The following is a 23809-nucleotide window of genomic DNA, read 5'->3' on the forward strand; positions in this document are numbered from 1 at the left end:
TTAAGTAACAATTTAACAAACATTGCTGAAATCTTCAGCTATTCCGAGTCCTCACATGATCTATGGAAATCTGTAAAGGACATGTATGGGAATCAAAACAATTATGCACGAGTTAAAGAGAGACATTGCCAGTCTTCAACAAGATGGAAAATCCTTTGTGTAGCACTTGGGAAGTCTCAAGACTATGTGGAATGAGTTAGATATTTATCTACCTCATACCATTGACAATGTTGTTCTTCTGAAAAGGGTAGAAGAAGACAAGATATATCAGTTGCTTGCTAGCTTGAACTCAGACTATGAGGATCTCAGGAGCCACATCCTGATGAATGTCGAACTTCCTTCGTTCAAAACGGTGTGTGCCACTGTTCAACGTGCAAAAGCTAGAAGAAGGGTGATGAACTTGGAGAAGAATCCCAAAATTTCTGAATCTAGAGTCTACGCTGTAAAACATAAACCCTCAGACAATAGGCCTTACAAGGGTAAAAATCCACATTTGAAGTGCAGTTACTGTGATGTAGTAGGTCACGTTGAGGAAAAGTGTTGGATTCTGCATCGCGAATTGAAACCTAAGTTCAACAAGGATAACAAAATGATTCCTTCAAGGCAACCCAGCGTTGCCTTATACAAACCTCAGCATGCTGCCAATCACAACTACAGTTCATTCCTTGATGGTATTCAGGACTTCACTTCAAATCATGTCTCACTCATCAGTGAATTTGCAATATACTTGCAAAACAAGGGACATAAAGAAGCTGCTGAAAGCTCAAAGGCTACAAATGAAAATCCCACTGCGCTACTAGGCCAATTCGTAGGTTTCTTTGCTGAAAATGAGAATATAGCAAGAAGCAAAGCTCCAGATATTTTTAGTGCTTTCTTAACTGCTCTACACACTAGTATTGAACATGATTGTTGGATTATCGACTCAGGAGCAATTGACCATATGACAAACTAAGCCTCCAACTTACACAGTTTTCAAACCTTGTCAAAACCTTCTCATGTATCAGTTGCTAATGGAAAATATGCCATGGTTTTGGGCGTGGGAAAAGTCAAATTGCTTTCAAACAACCTTGAGTCTACTACACTATTTGTTCCTACCTTTCCCTTTCAACTTTTGTCAATAAGGAAGGTCACTAGAACCCTAAATTGTCTTGTCACTTTCTCAACAAGCAGTGTTGTGTTTCATGATTCTCTCACCAAGAAGACGATTGGTGAAGGTTTTTTTTTTTTTTAATGGTCTTGACTATCTATGCATCATCTAGTCAAAGCCTTCCAAGTTGATTCAATCTCTCCCAAGGACCAATAAATCTGGCATCAAAGATTAGCCCATCCATTAGAGGTTGTTTTGTTTAAACTTTTTCTCAAAATGTACCAATCATCTATAATGTGTGATACATGTCAGTTCTCCAAGTTTACTAGACTCCCTTTTAGTTCTTCAATGTCTAGGGCTAGCAAACTTTTTGAACTTGTACACTCCGTTGTTTGGGGTCCAACTATTGAATCTTTTGATGGATATAAATATTTTGTTATCTTTGTGGATGACTTTACTAGGCTATATCTCTTGAAATCCAAAAATGAGGTCTTCTCTATGTTTAAAGACTTTCATCAACTTGTCATAACTCAATTTCAGTCAACCATTCAGAACCTAAGAACCGATAATGGCACCAAGTTCTTATCCAACAATATGAATCAATATTTGAGCTCTCATGGTATTATCCACTAGACAAGTTGGGTGGGAACGCCACAACAAAATGGGATCTCTGAAAGGAAGAGTAGGGATTTACTTGAGAAGACCCATGCATTGATGTTGCATATGAACGTACCAAAGAAATTTTGGTCACAAGCAATTCTTACTGCAACTTATTCAATCAACCAATTGCCTAGTTGTGTTTTAGAGTTTAAGTCTCCTTATGAAACTATTAAAGGAAGGCCTATAACTCTATCACATTTGAGGGTATTTGGCTACTTGCATCGTGACAAACTGGATGCTAAGGCTGCGAAGTGTGTCTTCATGGGGTATTCATCAACTCAAAAAGATTACAAATGTTATCAAAATGTTTATGTATAGGGATGTAAAATTTGAGGAAACTGTTCCATATTTCTCCAAGAAGGTTGCTCACTCTCGAGAGGGGGAGCTAATGTGTGACTTATTTCATTTGCCTGCGTTCATTGACACTTAGTGCATTTGGATCCTGAAGCCACTAGCAATCATGGACAATAAGAGATTGTGATCGACACTAGTCATGTGTCTCCTCAACCTAGCAATCTGGGGGATGGTAATGAGTCTACTCAAGATGAAAGTCACGAGGAGGTTCCCACTTCGCCTCCTACAAGGCGTAAACCTGTGAGTGCTCGACAACCTCTAGCAAGGCTCCGAGACTATGTCACATTTACTTCCAAACACCCCCATCACTGAGGTGTGGAATTATAGTAGTGTTTTTCCAATCATGCTACGTTCTTGGCTGAAATTTCCCATCACATTGAACAACGAACCTTTCAAGAAGCTCAACTAATTCCTGAGTGGAGAAATGATATAAAGGATGAACTTTGTGCCTTGGAGAACAATCAAACATGGAGCATTGTGAAGTTACCATCGGGGAAGAAAGCTGTTAGGAGTAGATAGATCTATAAGATAAAGTTCAAGGCTGATGGATCAATTGAACATCACAAGGCCATATTGGTTGTGCATGGTTTTACTCAAACATTTAGAGTAGACTACAAGGAGACATTCACTCCAGTAGCCAAAATGAACTCTATTAGGGTTCTTCTTTCAATGGCTGTGAATTACCGTTACTAGTGAATTCTTTTATGTTAACGAGGTTACCAACCAAAGCAAGCAGCCGCTTCCTCCCCCCTCCCTGATATCTAGATTTGCATACGCTATACATGAGCAGTTTTCTAAACATAATCGCCTACATTCTTTAAGGCTCATGCTTTTATTAAACCATAAAGAAGATGTGTCTAGCAATTTAATCCCATTATACTTGAGGAAGCCATCTCCATGGCTGCAGGCCAACGGAATCTTTTGAATGAACCTATCGGACCAGTATCCTGAGTTCCAATCTTTTGGAGATTTTGGTGCAAATCCCTTCAAGCATGCACATATGGGAACACGATTGATATTGCAAGTAGTATATACACCACACAAGAAATAAGTTTCATACTGATCTGCATGAAAATGCCCAACTCTGTGTTTGGTGCACCCATGTGAACAGCTCCCCAACGCCTAACGGGTTCAATATATATCTGGCGAACACCGACCTTTTTTGGAGCGTGTACTTATAGTAGACCTCATCCTTGTTCAACCCAAATTCGGCCCCAGCTATTGGATTTAGTTCTCTTTTTCCTCTAAATTCATATCCTGTTAAATGAATGCCAGTCCATGACCTTCCTCTAACCTGTATCTTCTCTCCTTTCATAGTAAAAAGTTGTGGTAAGCCACAATGAATTATCCATAGCGAAAACTCTCCTTGAGCAGGATCTTTTGTGCTCTTCCAAGACGAGACATACCTCTCTAAACCGCTAGCTAAGTTCCAACCAAGCTTCATTTCCGGCAGCAATGTGTCACAAGGATAATTGAAACTTTGCCACAAGTAGTTATAAGGGTTAGTTTCATTTCTGTACTTTACAATAAGATTTCTAGTATCCAAGAGTTGTGATACTGGATTCCCCACGGTTCTTGATGAATTTGATGACCATACAATGCTGTTTGAGCTATTAAGGAGGACTAAAACTCCTTGCTAAGTGAAATTCAGACGTCCCGAAGAATCACCAAGTGGTGTTCCTCGGTTGGCTATCCAAACAACTCTATAAGTAGAAACTGCGTACCATATCCCCAAGACCAGCCTTTCGAGTTACCAAGGCTGAAGAATCCCAGTTCAAAGTCTTCACCAGCCGAAACCAGAGTTTCACCATCTCTAATAAATCGAATAAGAGTGATTGTTCCTGGTGTAGTGGCAAATGCGATTCTTAGGAAGGAGAATAGACACAAAGACATGAAAAACCTTGTCAAGGATTGCATTGGCATCATTTCTACAGAGAAGTTGGAAGAAGGAAAAAGGTTTACACGACTTCAGGCAGATAAAGCAGCTACAAAAGCTGAGCCAGTCAATCAAGTAGGTGGTTTTGGATTAGTTCCTGGGATTTTATCCGAAGAAGAATACATTTAACATTGTCAAGTATTATTTAGTTAGACTTGGGTCCCTTGTTTGAAAAGACTAAGCAAAGGTCACAATTACATGCCATTCCCCAAGGAGTAAGTTGACAGCCAGCCAATATATTGACCACTTCTCCAATGGAGGGAAACTTCAACCTGAGACAAAAATGCCATCAAATAAGATACTACTCTGATGTGCTGCTGCAAGGATTGTAGGTTTACAGCACGCCCATATGGAGTGACGCTAGTAGAGGCACTGTAATATACAAGCCCATTGAATGCATGAACAAAAAGTGGAATTTTGTCGCTACTCTTCACACCCAGAGAAACAGATATGCCGTAAACGTGGGGTTATGGTGGATTCAACCCAACGACAGCCATTAATCTAGGCATTAAAGCAATTGTGGCAGCCATGTAGTGGGTGCCGAGGGAGACAATGTGTCAAAACATTTAGGACGACCAAAAACCAGAGAATCAAAATAACTTAAGCAAATAACATATACAATGTGCATCTTATTTTCCTATTAGTTCTCAGATCTCTAAATGAGATGGAGTAGTAAGCCAAACAGACCACATGCTATCTGGAGCTTTAGATGAGAAATGATATCCCAAATTTTGTATCTTAAGTGCTAGTGTTTGGATCCAATATTACATGATTGGTATGTGCAATTAAGGGAGAGATTTATTATTGTGACCGACACACGGAGTGGTACACCAGGTGTCACTATACAAATGGTGGGATATGTGTGTTAAAAAGTTAATAACTTAAAAAGTAAAATTTTCTACCACTTACATAAAAATATGTGGTGTATCACCTGTGTTCACAAAGAAAAAGTTCTCCAATTAAGGCCATTGAGTAAACAAAGTTCTAGATTGTTAGGAGGAAAGTTGTTAAGATAATTTTGATATTATTAAAGGATAATATTATGGTATTTTATCATAATAGGTTTTTTTAATAATGAATTATCACTACAAAAAATATGGGCAATGCGCACAATAAATTATGGTGCCCTTTGCGGCCAAAGGGCACCAACATAGGTGCCCATAGACCAATAGGAACAGTGCAACAACTATAATATTATGTGTGCCCTCTAAGAGTGTTGCCTTGGACCGTTGGGAACAATATGGTCTTTTGTGCTCAAAGAGGTAAGCACAAATAAGGGTCTTTTTGTGCCTCTTTTTTGACACCAGTGTCAGATGCCTTGCCCAAATCATGTTAGCACAATTTGTTATTGTGCCTAATAGGTTAAATATGTATATAAAAAAAATTCAAATATTACAAAATAAAATCAAATAGTAATACTATCAATAAGAAATTATTCATACAGATAATGAAAACAATTCCTAATACATTTTTTCTTCCATGAAAAACTCAACTAAACCTAAGAATCTAACAATGTAACAAATACCATTACTCTTTGAGTTCCTCACAAGCCAAACAACCTTCAGCCCCTGCTCCAGCCTCTAAAAATGAACATGAGTAAGAAATGTATCATGCAGTAAAAGCAGTGATGCTGACACATTGCTACTTAATTATACCAAATTACAACAGACAAAATATGCAACTAAAATGAGCAACTTAACTATCATCACTAGCAAACAAGATGTACAAAAAATTAATTTCTAAGAAAGAGATCATCTGCTAAAAACCTTGTAGGTTTTGCAAAGTACAAGCTAATAAATAAGTATATTGAAATCCAACCTTGCTTATAATCTGTCTTTCATGCTTCTACTTGGCAGGGGAACTACACAACATTCCACAATATAACATACAAGATCATCGTAAGTTATCATTTATTAGTTTATAAGTTGGAAGAGAGGTGAAAGACTCTACAACAAACAGTTTATAACCTCAGAATAGCAATGCAAAATTTTAAAACGAAGATTTCATTCAACTTATAGATGTTTCCTTTCAAACACTATGTAGCAAGTGTCGACACAAATGCTAACCAAAACCAGAAAAAGAAAATGAAATTCCGGAGGGCCAGAGCTCATAGAGGAACTCATAGCTTGACTACTGCTGTCACTGCCAGAGCCTGGCTCAACAATTGACTTCTCCTGAATCAAAATAGTTGATGAACATGGCACAAACCACACAGTAAATTCAACTCCAAAAACATTTCGAACAAGAAATTGAGCTAACAACGGTTCAGTTACACCATGCTTAAGGAAACCAAAGACATGCAACATAATTTAGGGAAGTTTTAAATAATAAAAACTAGAAGCTTATCAAATTACCAATAGTGGAAATGCTACATAATTTTATCAAATTTACAGTCCCATACAGCAAAAATCAAGATAATAAACTATTTTTAATTGCCCAAATCCTAATATTTCATATAAATGTGGAAATCATGGAAATTCTATAAAATTCCAACTTTCTCCATCAAACCATATCCAACCGTTGGCCTAAAACCTAAAATCTTTAGCCCAGAAAATTTAGGTTTTGACCTAGAAACAACTTTTCTGCTCCAACCCTTCTGACCTAAAATTTTAGCCCCAGATTATTAAAAAAAGAATCTAGGCTAATTTTTTTTTAAATTAACTTTTTAAGAAAAATTATGTTGACTATCCTAAATTAATTTTATGAGCATTTTAACCAAAAAATATTTAAATTCCGATAAATATTGAAAAATCACTAAATCGATACATGAAACACTATGGAAGAATATGAAAACCATCATAGAGATGTATAAACATAAAATACATGAAACACACAACACACAGAACACATATGAAGCACATACAAAACACATGATAGAGATGTATAACACACCAAACATGTGAAACACATGACACACACGAAACACATACCAAATACATACAAAACACATGAAACGCATGAAACACAAACCTACACACATGAACCACAAACCTTCAATCATTCTCTATGTAACCATATGTTGAATATATAACCATCACACAACATGTTCACCAATCTTCCAACTTTCAAAGTGTTTTTGTTTCCTCAAAATCATCAATATCTCATCAATGGGTGACAGAAGAAGGCGTAGCTTGGCAATGCAGATAGCACAATACCAAGTAAGCCTTGCAACTTTGGATGCAAAAATGAACAACGAATAAGCTGAATTTGCAAACTCGCTTATGCAATATGAGCACCATGCCGAATCTAGCTATCGTGGTTCACCGGGCGTTCATTTATACAACGTGATAAAGAAGAGTGTCATGACCAGATGATGAAAGATTATTTCATCGAATGTCCAAGATATCCTCCTCATGATTTTTGGAGGCGGTATTGGATAAGGAGAGAGCTTTTTGAAAGCATCTTGAACGTAGTTGTCCATCATGACCATTACTTTGCAAGGAAGATAGATGTCGTAGGCCGACAAAAGTTTATCACCTCATCTGAAGCTCATATTTGTATTTCAGATGCTAGATAATGGGTGCTCTATAGACTCAATTGACGAATATTGTCGACTTGTGGAGAGTACTACTATTGAGAACCTCAAGCGCTTTTGTAAGGCAATTGAAGCCATATATGGAGCCACATACCTCCGTAAGCCAAATCGTGAAGCCTTGAAGAGGCTTCTACGCAAGGCAGATAAAAGAGGCTTTCCTGGCATGATAGGAAGTCTCGATTGTATGCATTGGGAGTGGAAGAATTGTCTTACTGCTTAGGCTGGCCAATTCAAGGCCGTCACAACAAGTCAACCATCGTGCTCGAGGCTATGACGTCTTACAACACATGGATTTGGCATGCATTCTTCGGCGCTCCTAGATCAAACAACGATATCAACGTTCTTTGGTCTTCTCCTCTTTTCGATGATGTTGTCAATGGATGGGCACCGGAATAGAGGTATAAGGTAAATGGTAATAGGCATGAGTTAGGTTACTACTTAACTGATGGTATTTATCCTAGTTAGTCTACCTTTGTGAAAAGTTATTCTTATCCTAATAGTGCGAAGAAGAAATTATTTTCGCAGAAACAAGAGTCTTACAGGAAAGATGTGGAGAGAGTGTTCAAGATCCTACAAGCTCGATGGGCCATTGTTAGAGGGATTGCATGATTGTGGAATGTGGAAGACTTCCATTCAATCATGATGATGTGCATAATTTTGCACAACATGATTGTGGAAGATGAGTATGTATAAATTGAAGAAGATTTTGACGAAGATGTGGATGATGACCAACCAACATATGCGAAAGCTATGGCAAGATATGTTGAATATCTTGCTGCAACCGCATACGAGACTTAACAGGATAGGGTCACACTGAGTGAGTATATGAGAGGTTTAAATGGAATTTAAGCTCCTCAAGGTCATGACACACTCCGTAAGGATTTGGTTGAGCATATATGGCGCCGAGAAAGAGAACGTTGATGATGGATAATCTTAAGTGTATTAATGTGCTATGTTGATGTATTAATGTGTTCTTGTGTTAAATTTAAGTATGTTGTTAAAATTATGTAATCATTTTAAGTGTACTATGTTGGTATTTTCTAGTAATAAATTGAAGTCTCTTCTCGTGACAAGTCTTTTGTCTAGTACGTTGTCAAAATTATTGAAGCCATCTATTATATATCAAAGTGTGCAACAATAAGTACAATAATTATTGAAGACATCTAGATTAATAGAAACAATAATTAATAAGCCATAAATTTAATACACACGATAATTAATAAGTCATAAACTTAATACAAACGACAATTAATAAACCACATAAATCACATAAACTTAATAATGATATCCACCATCTTGACTTGGTGGTGGACTTTGTGGTGGACTTGGGATATAACCTTGAGACGAATCATCATCTTGAAATATACTCCTTGTAGCATGCCTTCGCAAAATTTCCTTTTGCTTATCACGTAAGAATTTCTTCCTTTCTGGGGTGTATTTGATGAGGTCCTCCATCATGAAATTACATTCAAACCTTTCTTGCTCCATATTCCCTTCGTGTGTAATGGCCAAACGCATTTGGGCCGCTTCTTCCTGCCGAGAGCTATGGCTTTCGATCAATCTTGCAAATCCAGTAGCAATTTATGCACTAATCGGATCTTGGGACTTCCCTTTTTTCTTTACTTCCTTTTGCTTATCCTTTCCCGAGGGCCTTGCAAAAGAAGAAGTTGGGGTCAATTCATCGACACCTTCATTGACATCATTTGTCTATGCGGTTTCACTATGAAATAATCTTCCCCATTGTCGGTTCGCATTGGTTCCCCACCTCGGACAATCCTTGAGGACATTCCAAGCATGATGCAACTTAAAAGCTTGATTTTTTGGTGTAGTTCTTGTCTTATAAATTGCCATTACTTTGTCACCCTATGCAAGAAATACAGAAAAACAATTAGTTGCAAAATATTGTACATGACAAATAAAATATCAACAAAGAAACTCACAACTTCTGCGGCGCTCCTTCCACTAGTCATGTCAATCACGGCTCTCTCCAAGCTTCCCTTCCATAAAGTGCACGCTTTGTTGATAACCTTCCACCAATCATAAACACCACCACCTTCCTTTCGGCCGGCGTTGGAGTTTCAATTGTACTTATCAACGATTTTAGCCCATAGAACCTTTTTATTTTGATTCGTGCCAACGGCACCATCTTCACTAATAGAAACCCATGCCAAGCATAAAGCAACATCTTCCTCACAAGTCCAATTACGACCTCTAATATGCTCTTTTGCCATCTTGAAAAATTTGGAAATTGGAAGGAATGGTAGAAAGAAAAATTGGAAGATTTGTAAGAGAAACATGAGTTTTTGTGGATGTTTGAACAAATAGATAGGTATTTATAGAGTTTTTGGGTGAATTTTGAGTTAAATCATTTTAGCCATTGGATTTAAATTTGGGCTGTTAGATCTTTTTTTTTTTTTTTAACCGTTAGATTTGATTATATTCAATCTCAGCCATTAGATTCAACAAATATAAAAAAAAAAAATTATGTAGGCTGTTGGATCAACCAACGACCTGTTAATCTAAGCCACTGGATTAAAGAGAGCTGTTGGCTCTCTAGCGCAAGTGGGCGACATGCCCATGTGGGTAGGGCCATGCCGGTCTTAGTTGAGGCGCGTTGCCCGTGTGGAGCGCGTTTCCGGGGGAAGTCTAGCACTCAAGCGTGGGTTTTCACGAGCAATGATGGGGCCCACACCATTTTATGAGCTAGTTTCTAGCTTTTTTTAGGTTTTAGGTTTTAGGCCCAAATTAGAACTTGGGTCGGATTGGATTGGGGGGAATAGAAGGGGAAAAATAGGTTTTAGGCCATGGGTTGGAGTTGGCCTCAGAACAACTTTGAGCTTCACAGCTAAAACACAACAAGGATAAATTGGGAAACATGCAAGCTATTCAATTGTGTTATCAAATTAGAATCCTTCATTATGTGTTGTTGGAAGGCTTTTAGGTTTACCTCAGGCCCATCTGGAGGCTACACGCTGGCCACTACAGCACACTGCGCAGCCAGCGCGCCGCGAGTACAGCTTGCATTCACCTTTTCTGACAAGGCCAAGAGTGGCCGATTTTTGGGAAAACCTTCCAGAGCTCGATTCGAGCTCATTTCTCCTAGTCGATTTGTGCTAAACCATGCATAGAGTACATCAGTATGATCCTAAACAACGAATGGAAACAATACATGAATACGAGCCTAAACAACGATTGGAAACCATTTAAGGTGTTTTCGAAGCTAACCTTCGCTGGAATCGACGATATTTATCGTCGGGAAGTCGAGTCACGATGGTGCTCGTAGGTTCGTTAGTTTCCCATTCGATTTTTTGGGAACAAAGAGTAAGGTTAAGCTCTGCATGTCGAGGTGAGTTTTCTTGATTTTTCTCTAGACAAAGGTTCAGATTGTTAGATATAGGAAATTATGGAAACTTATGGTTCCATTAATATGAATCAAGAAACTTATGGTTCCATGAATATGATTCAATGAACTTTTAAGCAAAAATGTTTTTTAATATCATATGCTTCCACATGAATTCAAGGGCATTATGAATTCAGGAAAAGTATCTCTTGTATAAGATGTCGATGGTAACAAAATCGAGTTTTGTTAAGTTCACCATTTTCTTATTCCCAAAAAGGAAGAAATTTAGGTATGACGAAACTTGCGATAATTAATTCATACCATATAAACACATGTCTAAACAAAATGCTAGAACTTCAAGTTCTTAACATTATTTATATTTTGAGCTTTAGGTCAAAACATTATACATATGTACTCAAAATATATTCTCCAGACTGACATTATTAGAACCCTTAGATTCATATTTTTCAAATTCATGCCCATACTTAATCTGTACATGGATTAAGCATTTATGGTCCTCATTTACATGAACCAAGGAACTTCTGATCCTTATTTAATAGTCTGTGGATTGAGGTGTTTATGGCCGTCATTTCAATTAAGTTGACGAACTGCTGTTCTCTTAATTGATTCAAGAACTTCAAGTTTTAATTTTTGATCAAGGAACTTCGTGTCCGATTTTTTTATATGATGGAATTTCATGTTCAATTCTTTTATATGATGAGGATCAAGGAACTTTAGGTTCTAATTTGGTTAAGGAGTTTTAGGTCTTATATATACTCATCATAAAAAATGTAGTACAATAAATAAATTAAAGCAAAGGGGGGTAATTCCAGCCATTATAAATAAATTGCTTTAAATAAGTAATGATTGTGACAATGGCTTTAATTTAGCACCATTCACATAAATATCAAAACTTAAATGCAATAATTATTATTATAAGAAGGGCGACAATGCGGCGCACGTCATTCACATTATAATATTGTTGATCCTAAAAACTACTTAGCCTACATGCGCGCAGGCCGTGTAATTAATAAGCTAACTACGTCTTTCGATCAAATGCAGGGCGTGCCAACTCGTCAGTCGAGTTCAGCTGGTGAGTAAAATATGTTGAAGTGGCATTGGGCACGCTGCTGGCTTCTTGATCTCACGACTACAGCCGAGGAAGGAAAACGTCTAGGCCTTCAGGTTCTAGAGCCTAAAGACAAGGTTGCTAGTTTTGTGAAGTTCAATATTAAATTCGATTTTTAGTATGCCGAATGTATTAACCTGGTAACACCTCACTTTGCCTAGAAGGCTGATGAGATGACCTCTTCCAACAAGGACTCGAAAATCCTTGTTGACCGAGACTTGGACAGGTAACCAATTGATCTCGAAGCAATGTTGGTTATCCAAACTGAATGTGCTCCTCGGTCGGCTGATTCTACGGCTCCAGTGTTGTTTATCCAAATTGAAGATGTTGCCGGTTGCCTCTACAATGCTGTTTATCCAAATTGAATATGTGTTGGCGGGAAAAAAGAAATAAAAATTTCAACGTGTTTGAGAGGTTTGCACAGGGCAGCTGTGTGTTGATTGGAAGGGTTTTCCATGTTGCACGACCTCTTGTATTTATAATAACCGAAAACTTACTAGCCAACCCATGTAGTTCCAATCGATAGCAGAACAATTTTCTTGAGATAATTATCACAAAAACCCTTGCCATCGTCTCGATATCTTGAAAGGGTTGGCAATTGCACTTTCCTTCTATTAAGACTAGATACACTAGTCACTTGATGAGGCTCATATTTAGAATTGTTGCCAACTCCAAATTTCCATGCACCACGTGCCATATCTTATCACCCATTCACCAGATCATCATGACAATTCCAGTTTAAACTGAAATATGCCATTGCTAGAAAACCAAAGAGTGCGGCATCTCCTTTATTTTTGCTCAGATGCATCCATGCACGCAACGCAACTTGCAAAATAATTGCACCAATTTCACTTGCAATATCCTATCCTTTCAACTAAATACAGGCCATGCATTATCAAAAGGTTCGATCTGATCACATCTCCCACCTTTGCATGCTGTCTTATCCCTAAATCCTGATAAGTACTGTTTTTCCGCGTTGGTTAGGCTGCGAATAAGCCAAGCTGCACAAAACGTAACCACATAGAGTCCTTATTGCAATGCAACCTCTTTCATTTGTTTGACTCTCAAGATGTAACCGTAAGATAAATCACTATATTAAAATTACTAATAAAATAGTAATATCTAATGTAGTTTCCTACACCTAACGGCTTAAAGTATACGGACCGAGTGCGTGCAAGATCATGGTCTCTTAATGTTCAGAGTCATCCGACGGCCTAGAATCTTGCTCATTCAACGGCCTTGATTGCTCCAGCCAATAGTGTAAAATTGGGTGCAAACAAATATATATAGTGTATAATGAGGGATTATACCACACCAATCGCATTAATAACAAGATTAATAATGATAAGGGAAAAGTAAATATTAACTTACTATACTTCCCTTTTTCTTTCTAACTGTGGTCATGTATCAACGGTAGTGTCTGAGAATTGTAGAAAGATCAAACTATTGGATATAATCCAAATTATGATATAGATAAGAGGATAACGAATAACTTTCGTGAAGAAACCGTTTTGATCTGAGCTACAGAAAATGGGGTCCTTGGCACTATAAGATGGTTGTCCATCTGTGGAATTGGAAATTGGGTTGTGTTTCAAACATCTAAAACGATCACACTGTTGCAGTTCTGTGAAATTTGGATATGTTATAGGTATTGGGCGAATGAACAACTTTCGAGAATGAAGTATTTCAATATGAGGTCAGGAAGTTAGAGTTCAGAGGCTGTTTGTATGGTTGTTAGATTTTCTACCAATAATAATAATAGTTATATAGCACATTTTTTCCATATAAAGAAAAATATATAGGTAAGTTTGGAAGTGCTTTTAAAATGACTAAAAACGTTTTTGATGAAAGTGTTTTTGAATTCCAAAAGCAATTAGAAATGAATTTTGAAAGAAGCATTAGTTATGTGCTTCTTTCAGGAAGCATTTCATCACTTGTCTAAAATGCTAAATATACTTTTTGATAAGGAAATTACATCAAAATCTTCACTAAGAGAAAATTGTGAGTTTACAGAGAATGTTGGATAAATATCAACAATCAATGATAAATTTATATATGCTAATAAATAATAAATGCGAATAAATAATTTAACAGAGTATGAACAAAACGAAATAATATTAAACACATATTGAAGATTGAGGTTTGCGTACCGCAATGTCCTTGAAATAGAAATTTTGTCCCTACTCAGTGCTTGTAGTTCTACGGACGTCTGGTTCACCAAGATTCAATTATCTATGTCAGAATTCCAGCACCAAAAAACTTGACTTCTGGCGAATTTCTTTGTGGTTCTCTCAATAAGAATGTTTGGGATTGTAAAAGAAGAATTTTATTTTTCTGTGTTCTAAATGTCATGCAGATGAATGTATATATAATAGGTTTATATTTATTCGCAACAGGTATAAGCATGTGATGCGTCTGTTGGGAGACATCTTCTCAGAGGGGTGATTTGCTCTCTGGCGGTCTTTCATCACTTCATATAAAAAATAATTAATTAATTAAATCTGAAATTAACTACAAAATTTAATTATTAGAACCCGAAAGCCCAAGGCACATGTTTTGATATTAATTATCAATTAATTAGTACACCCCAAAGCCCAACCCTAAGGTTGAGCCCAATTTTATTATCCATGGTCCATCACTCCAATCACTTTCTATAAAGGACAAAACCTTATAAAGTGAAGGAATATTTTGGTAATGACCAATGTGGGACAATGAAATTTCTACTCAAAATTTCCAACAGAGAATAACTAGGTTACTATTTACAAAAATTGTGCGTTTATATTACGGGGCAAACAAGTTGCATATTCTTCTACTCAATGCTAGAAAATACACGCCAGCGGAATGTTTCCGAGGTTTCTTCTTTTTCTTTCTTTCTGTGTACATGATTAGCAATCCTATATGGTTTTTTTTTTTTACACGAGTCTGAATTTGGTCCATTAATGTTAGTCCTTACTCGCACCAAATACAGACTAGGAATCCAAGCTAAATATTTAGTCCAGTCCAGTGAAGTTTAGTGAAGGCAAACAAACACGGGTTTAATGCATTTTTATTTGATCAGCCATAGGTTTTGATTCTTGGAATAATTTGAATCTTTGTCAAAACTCATCCTAATCCTTAATAATTTCAATTTAACCAGGACTCGACTGAGCTATGTCTAAGTCTGATCTGTTAGTAATCCTACTTCCATTATGTTTCTTTGGGTTGAGAAAGCTAACTGACCAGGCTTAAAGTATCACCACTGAGCCAAGCATCGTGGCCTTCTAACTTCAGTGACCTCTCTTCAGCCCAAATCCAATATTTCAAGCCCAAATAGTATCAAATGAGCATGACAAAATGGTAATATTATTTTGGTTAGCAAATTAAAGAAAATGAATGATAATCTATATATAAAGCCAGAGCCCCACCTTTGGGGCCACGGCTTTGACAAAAAATAATATGGCCAAAATGCCCCTCAGCCAAAAAAAATCAAAAGCAGCAAAAAAATAAATGCATAAAATAATACAAGGGTAATTTTGTTAACAGTGTTTTTTTAATAATTAATTTTTTGGTGTAGTTTTTTTTTTTTTTTTTTTTTTAATAATTAGTATCCACAATAGGTTAGCAATAATATGATTTAATTTCTTTATTTTTAAACACATTCGAAATATCTTAAGAGGCGTGTAATATCAATTATATAAAAAAAGGTATTTCGCACGCGGATAATAATGTGATTAAATTAATTGTCAAATGATTATTTTTTTTTAACAAAAGATATTATCTACACTAAGGGGGAGGAGGTGGGCTTAGCCTCACAATGAGCTAGCAATAATGTGATTCAATCAATTATTTATTAAATATTATTTTCTCTATTCTTAATGTAAATTCTATAGAGACTGATTTTATTATGTAAATTCAGCTGTTTTAGTTGGTTTATGAGGGGTTTCTTCTAACATGATCTAAAATTATTCATTTACTTCAAATATTTGACTTTCCTTTTGTCAATGTACACATATAAATACATTTAAAATGTGTAAGTTGCGAGTAGCACACCATGATTCAAAAAAATGTTTTCTGCACGCACGTGAGCGCATGCATGAAGGCTAGTACTAATAAGGCGGCTGGATATGGAACATAAAAAACAAAGAGTATAAATCAAAGGAGTTGTTTGTCAATAAAATACATCAAGGGCAGTTAGAACTGATTCTTTCCCACACATGTGCACGAAGGCTAGTACTAAGGCTATTACTGATAAGGTGGCTGGATATGGAACATAAAAAACAAAGAGTACAAATCAAAGGAGTTGTTTGTCAATAAAATATATCAAGAGCAGTTAGAACTGATTCTTTCTTTAGCTTTTCTTTGGTTTCTCTCTGAGTCTCAGACCAATTAGCCGATCTATTTCAATCGAGTGTTTCAACAAATCAAAACCTCGTGAAGTAAACTGATTGGTAGCTCTGTATGGAACAAGATAAACAACTTTTGAATCAAACAAATTGGCTTTTTATTAACACTTTCCCAGCCCTGCCCTACACATTTGTACACACACTTCCTCTCTTTCCTCTCTTTCCTTCGGAGCAATATGACTTGTATGAAACGAGTTTTTTGTTATTTGTACAATATTGTATTGTCGGGTGTAAATTTTTTTCCACATGACAATACATTATTCAATCAGAACATCACAATAACAATAAACCCGTTACATGTAAGTTGCTTTCAATTGTGGGAGAGTAGGAACATGCAGCTCTGGAACTTGTAAGTTGCTCTCAATTCTTTCCTTGATTCTCCATTTCCAGCCTTTTTTTCTTCATCTGTCATTGCAGGCTATTTATTTCTTATTATTCATTTTCTTATCCCACTCAACTTTAACCTTATGATATTTGTCAACTTTAACTCTGCAAGTAAGTGATATATGAGTATTGGTTAAATCTATATCATTATGAAATGTTTTAAACAAGTACGTAGTCCTATTATTTAGTTGATCACATTCATTTCCACATTAAAATTACTAACAGTAATCTCATGTCTCATTGTTTCCCAGCTAAGACTATAAGCTTCATTTCAACATTCCGAACACGTTTTGTGATAGTATATTGAAGGACTAACCAATGATGATCTACCAAGGTTCTATCAACGTAGTGCTGAAAGTATTCTCTGAACATGGAAGCGTCCTTGATGGTGATTCGGGGACATTTCGTTCAGTGTAGAAACCAGGCTGGTTTGGAGGCGGCATGGCAACATCACTGCTCAACATCAGAACCACAGATGACATTCTTGGTCTATCCTCAGGTACTCTTTGCACACATAACAGCACCACATGAAGGCACCTTACAACTTCATATATGTTGTACTAATCAGAAAGCATCTCATCGATCAGTTCCAGTTGTTATCTTGCATCCATAGTGTCCATGCCTTGAAAAAAATTGAAACATGTATGATATGTTAGTAGGATAATATGCAAAAGGGGCATTGCTGCAGACATTCTATGATGTTAAATGGGCATGTCATGAGGGGGTGCTTCGAAGTTTGCACCGTATAACTCACTAGTTTCATTAAAGTAAAATATCAGCACCTCGTTTGTTATACTTACGTGTTTAAGAAGGTTAAGGTGGTGATCAGGATGCGTAAATCCCCTGTTCCTCTTCCTACTCAACATCTCTAGCAGTATAACTCCAAAGCTGTAGACATCAGATTTCATCGAAAAAATTCCATCTACGACATATTCAGGAGACATATAACCACTGCCAAATCAAAATTGCAGTGAGAATGGATTTCAGGAAAACAGCACAATGTGAAATATAAATCATATAACAAATCTGATCGTGCTTACTAGGTTCCAACCACTCTATTTGTATTGGCCTGACTTTGATCACTGTCAAATATTTTGGCGAGGCCAAAGTCTGCAATCTTTGGGTTCGTATTATTATCAAGGAGAATATTGCTAGCTTTTAGATCTCGATGGATAATCCTTAATCTAGAGAGCAATCCCATCAATAATGGAGCAATTTTTGTCCCTCTTGATCTGAAGAAATTTTAAGCCTGTTAATCAGTGCCACATTGAATTCTGGTATAATAAGTTTGAAAGTGAACGATGGTATGACATAAAAGCCACATGGTTGGCTTCGGAGGGAGTCGTACCAAAAATAAAGAAGTCTAAGCTTCTATTAGGCATGAATTCATATATTATAATCTTTTCATCTTCTTGAGTGCAACAGCCCAGGAGCTTTACGAGATTCCGATGCTGAAGTCTGGCTATAAGCTAACTTCATTCATGAACTCTCTCATTCCTTGTCCAGAACTCTTCGAAAGTCTCTTAACTGCAACTTATTTCCCTCCCATCAATGTGCCCTATGCATCATCATTTCAAAAAGTTTTACACTTTGTATGACAAAATAGGGTATTTTGGTTGTTTAAATTTATGTTACCTTGTACACAGGTCCAAAACCACCTTCTCCCAGCTTGTTGCTGCTTGAAAAGTCATCGGTCGCTCAGGCTACGGTGGTGAAGTCAAATAGCGGTAACTCCATTTCTTCCCTGTCTTCTCCATGGTACTCTTTGCTGAGATCCTTTCTTCCGACTCCTGAAATAGTAGGAGCTCTCTTCAGTATGGGTAAAAAGATATACACTTTCGAAATAAAATACTAACACCTTATCTACTGCATTTTTCATTGTCCAGGTTTTTGTTCCCGAATCTTATGATTAGATATCCGGAAATAAAATAAAAGTCGTAGTCATTGTCTGAGATACTTACCTTCATTTCTGATTCTCGTCTTCCATATGCACAATATCGACCCCAACTATTAGCACTCCTAGGAGTAAAACTGCGGAGCTGATAAGAATTGGTAGCTTTTTCCCATTGCGATTGGAAATATCCCAAATCAAAATTTTCATGTGTGCAATCTATCATGTTGCAGTAAATGTGAACATTAGCTTCATTTAGCCAGGTTGCTTTTATTATGGACCTTGATCTACAAAAACCTCAATGATTTTCACCATGCTTCTAACTGCTGCCCTATCAAACCCCCTTCGCGGGGGGGGGGGGGGGGGGGGGGGGGGTGGGAAAGAAGAAGAAAGCATAGAAAGTAGACAAAACCCCATTTCACCTTCTTAAATATATGTAGTGACCTTTATAACCAGCATTGGAAAGAAAATAAAAGTCTAAGAGCTACCCATTTCTGACGCTGCCATCCGTATATAGAGGTCATGAACGCCGCTAATAGTGATTTCTCTTTTGTCAACGAGGTTACCAAACCAAATCAAGCAGCCGCTTCCTCTTCCCCTGATATAAAGATTTGCATATGCCCTACATGAGCAGTTTTGTAAACATAATCGCCTGCATTCCTTGAGGCTCATGCTTTTATTAAACCATGATGAAGATGTGTCTGGCAATTTAATCCCATTGTACTTTATGAAGCCATCTCCATGGCTGCAGGCCAACGGAGTCTTCCGAATGCACCCATTGGACCAGTATCCTGAGTTCCAATCTTTTGGAGATTTTGGTGCAAATCCCTTCAAGCAAGCACATATGGGAGCGTGATTGATATTGCAAGTCGTATATGCGCCACACGAGGCATAATTTTCACACCGATCTGCAGGGAATGTAAAGTAAAGTTCCCAACTCTGCGTTTGGTGCACCCATGTGAACTGCTCCCCAATGCCTAACGGGTTCAATACATATCTGGAGAACACCGACCTGTTTTGGAGCGTGTACTCATACTAGACCTCATCCTTGTTCAACCCAAATTCAACCCCAACTATTGGATTTATGTCTCTTTTTCCACAAAATTCATATCCTGTTACATGAACGCCGTTCCATGACCTTCCTCTAACCTGTATCTTCTCTCCTTTCATACTAACAAGTTGTGGTAAGCCATGGCGAATAATCCATAGTGAAAACTCTCCTGGAGCAGGATCTTCTGTGCTCTACCAAGACGAGACATACCTCTCTAAACCGGTAGCTAAGTTCCAACCAAGCTTCATTTCCGGCAGCAATGTGTCACAAGGATAATCGAAACTTTGCCACAAGAAGTTATAAGGGTTAGTTTCATTTCCGTCTTTTAGAATAAGATTTCCAGTATCCAAGAGTTGTGATACTGGATTCCCCACGGTTCTTGATGAATTTGATGACCATACAATGCTGTTTGAGCTATTAAGGAGGACTAAAACTCCCTGCTGAGTGAGATTCAGACATCCCGAAGAATCACGAAGTGGTGTTTGTCTGTTGGCTACCCAAACAACTGTATCAGTAGAAACTTTGTACCATATCCCAAGTACCGGCCTTTCGAGTTACCAGGGCCGAAGAATCCCAGTTCAAAGTCTCCACCAGCCGAAACCAGAGTTTCACTATCTCTAATAGATCGACTAGGAGTGATTTTTCCTGGTGTAGCGGCAAATGCGATTCTTAGGAAGGAGAATAGAAACAAAGACATGAAAAACCTTGTCAAGGATTGCATTGGTATCATTTCCACAGAGTAGTTGGAAGAAGCAAAAATGTTTACACGACTTCAGGCAGATAAAGCAGCGACAAAAGGCTATGCCAGTCAATCGAGTAGCTCTTGGATTAGCTCTTGGGATTTCAGGGCAAAGTAGAAAACACGTAACATTGTCAAGTATTCAGTTAGACTTGGGTTCCTTGTTTTGAAAAGACAACTAAGTTCACTATTACGTGCCATTCCACAAGGGGTAAGTTGACAGCCAGCCGATGAATTTGACCATATCGATTGACGCTGGTAGACGCACTGTAATATACAGGCCCGTTGAATGCATGAACAAAAGTGAATTTTACAGCTACTCTCACCCCGAGAGAAAGATATGCAGTACACCGTGAAGTGAATCGATGCAGCGAAAAATATATGAGGCAACCATGAATTGGGGCATCAAAATAATCCAAGCAACCGTGAATAAGGACATCAAGAAATCTAAGCATTCATGAACTAAGGGATAGCCCAGGCAACCGGATCTAAGGTGACAGTATACTTGGGGAAAAAAAAAAAAAACCTGAGGCAAAAGCTTAGCCTACTGGCAACCATCTATGGATACGACAATATATGAGACAACCCTGAAAAAACACTACGGAAAAAAAAATTGCAAGCAATGTATTGAGGCAGCAAGTAACCAAGAAAAACATTAAAGGCTAATAGTACAGCCTCATGAATTAAGGCAACTATCAAGTAACCGAGGAAGGAACACTCTTGGTCTTGTGTTCTAGAACTTGAAAGACAAGGTTACTTAATTCATTGCGAAGTTCAAAATCTTCTTCACCAAGTTTGGCAACTTCAACTATATCCGTGAGAGTATGAGCGTGCTGAATCGGCATCAGAATATAGGGACAAAGATACTCAAAAGATATGAGCGTCTTTATGGTGAATGTTGTTCGGCCGTCTGAATGTCGAACTTTGAAGTGCACTTGGGAGTAACCAATCATAGAACACTTAACTTTGCAAGGGAGCTAATGAAGTGACCTCTTCAGCGAAAGAATCAAAGACTCCTCGCTAGCTAAGACTTGGATAGATAACCAACCAAACTTGTGACCCATCGCTAGCTAAGGCTTGGATAGATAACCAACCACACTTGAAGTAGTGTTGTTAATCTAAATTGAAGGTACTTCTCGATTGACTGATTTTAAGGCTCCAATAGTGTTAATCCAAATTGAACGTGTCATTGGTTACCAACACAGTGTTGTTAATTCAAACTAAAGATGTGCTAGGCTAATTAGTATTTTTCTCGTAGGTGTTCTCATAGAGCGTTTGAGTTTGTGTGTTGAGTTGAAAAGGCTTTTCACATTGCAGAATCACTTATATTTATAGAGGTGGATTTCATGATAACCAAGCTTACTATGCCTTCTCGGCATCCACTTGGATATCTTGATGTTATCTCTTCAATCCTCTCCTTAACCGAAACACAATCTCTAGCTGTCTCTCCTTCTTTGACTTGAACTAGGATTCTAAACCTAATCTCTTTATGCACTTAATTTATTCTTATTTGATCAGCCTTATGTTTTGATTCCTAGAATAATTCGAATCTTTATCAAAACTCATCTTGATCATTAATAATTTCAATTTAGCCAAGATTGAGTTACATCTAAGTCTAATCCCTCAGTAATCCTACTTCTATTAGGACTCAATCAAGTCATGCCTCTTTGGGCTGAGAAAGCCAACTGACACGAAGGATCACCATTAGGCCGAGAGTCATGACCTTCCAACTTCAATCACATTTCATCGGCCAAATTCAGTATGTAAAGCCCAAACAGTATCAGACAAACATGATAGAATGATAATATTAATTTAGTTAACAAAATGATAATATTGATAAGGTGCCTGGACATGGAACATAAAAAGCATAGAGCATAAACGATATGGGTACTCTTATTCACACAATTTTTTTTTTTACCTCTCACACACACTTGTTAGTTTTTGTTGATTGATCTTCTTTAATTCATTTAATACGACGTCAGAAATAAAAAAAAGTGTGTGAGATGTAAAAATGAGTGTAAATAGGCGACCTATTTCAATGAAGTGTTTCAAGAAGTCAAAACCTTGTGAAGCAAGCTGGTTAGTAGCTATGGAACAAGAGAACAACTTTGAACCGAACTCTTTTTTTTTTTTTTTAAGAAAATCTCAATGATACGAGAGAAATTTTATTGATCGATGATAAGTCAAAACCTCGACGGTACGAGTGGTGGCTTTTTATTAATGGAAAACTAACCAAAACCCCCCAAAAACTTTCCTTTTAATCATGAGGACAAAACAATTCAATAATACCCAAAATGGGCATGTAAAAGAAGACAAGGGAGAGAGCATTTCAGGGATATCACATGCAAAAGTAAAAATTGGGCACCAGGAGACAAACCATGCAGCAAATTCACATGCAAAAGGAGACAAGCAAGTTCACATGCAAAGCAAAAATCAAGCCGCATTTCAGAAACAGTGCTGACAATTTCAGCAACAGTAAAAGCATAGTGACAAATGACAAGTACCAAAGAGATGTTCACACCATTTATTTATAAATAATTTTAATACCATTGTATCATCATTCAGTCTATATAAGTGGAGTTTCATTCATTGTAAACGCATACCTCTCAACATCTCAGCACCTAAACACCCTACTCTCACCATATACTCACACCATCTTCATACTCTCAAGCATCCATAGTCTTCATAGCATCCTTGTAAACACTTTCTTGTAAACAACTATCTTTGTTAACATTCTATATATCAATAAAAGTTCAAATGTACATACTCAAACAATCTCCAAGTCTTAAAGTAAGCTTTCTTTTCTTTCTTTAGTGTGTTTGTTTAATTGGACTTCTAGTCCAAAACAAGGAAACGCTATTGTAATTCTATTATTAACCTTCTAAACTGACGATCATACTTTATTCGAGCACTCTGCTATAGTTGAATGTTTGCCATACAAATATCTGGACATTAACCAGGGTACCTCTGAGTTCTTTGTACCTCTGAGTTCAGCCTTTAAGGCCTTATACTTGTACTGTGAGTGGCTGTCATGCTAAAACATGTTGAGTTCCATGTGCAAGGTTTTATGTCTAGTTGTTATAATGGTCATCCGACTATTTAACCGGGCCTTGCTATGCGAATCTGGTATCAGAGCCAAGTTTAGCATTTTAATAGTATAATTATAATAGTAAATTACCTTGAGGATGGAAGTCATTAACACAACTGATTTCACACTTGTTTATTTTGTATGACCAACATATATTATTGTCCTTGTAGACCTTGTCAACCACAACCACCAGGTAATTATTGTCCCAAACACCCAACTATAAATAACATAAA

General features: G+C 37.2%; 2 protein-coding genes and 1 pseudogene across 2 annotated transcripts; 1 reads left to right on the forward strand and 2 right to left on the reverse strand.

The window, feature by feature from the left end:
* Positions 1-3155: 3155 nt before the first annotated feature.
* On the reverse strand, positions 3156-3912 carry LOC125470837 (G-type lectin S-receptor-like serine/threonine-protein kinase At4g27290). The gene is made up of 2 exons (XM_048570502.1): positions 3826-3912; positions 3156-3737 (listed from the first exon to the last, which is right to left on the reverse strand). The coding sequence occupies exons 1-2, from the start codon at positions 3910-3912 to the stop codon at positions 3156-3158; spliced, it is 669 nt and encodes a 222-aa protein (XP_048426459.1).
* Positions 3913-3992: 80 nt separating this feature from the next.
* LOC125470838 lies at positions 3993-7792 on the forward strand. Its single transcript, XM_048570503.1, has 2 exons — positions 3993-4112; positions 7544-7792. Exons 1-2 carry the CDS (start codon positions 3993-3995, stop codon positions 7790-7792), a joined length of 369 nt encoding a protein of 122 aa, XP_048426460.1.
* Positions 7793-17060: 9268 nt separating this feature from the next.
* LOC125470839 lies at positions 17061-20479 on the reverse strand (annotated as a pseudogene).
* Between the last annotated feature and the right edge of the window lie 3330 nt (positions 20480-23809).

This window comes from the organism of the source record quoted next, unplaced genomic scaffold (assembly GCF_019419815.1).
Source record: "Pyrus x bretschneideri cultivar Hongxiangsu unplaced genomic scaffold, Pyrus_bretschneideri_v1 Contig53, whole genome shotgun sequence".
NCBI lineage: Eukaryota > Viridiplantae > Streptophyta > Magnoliopsida > Rosales > Rosaceae > Pyrus > Pyrus x bretschneideri.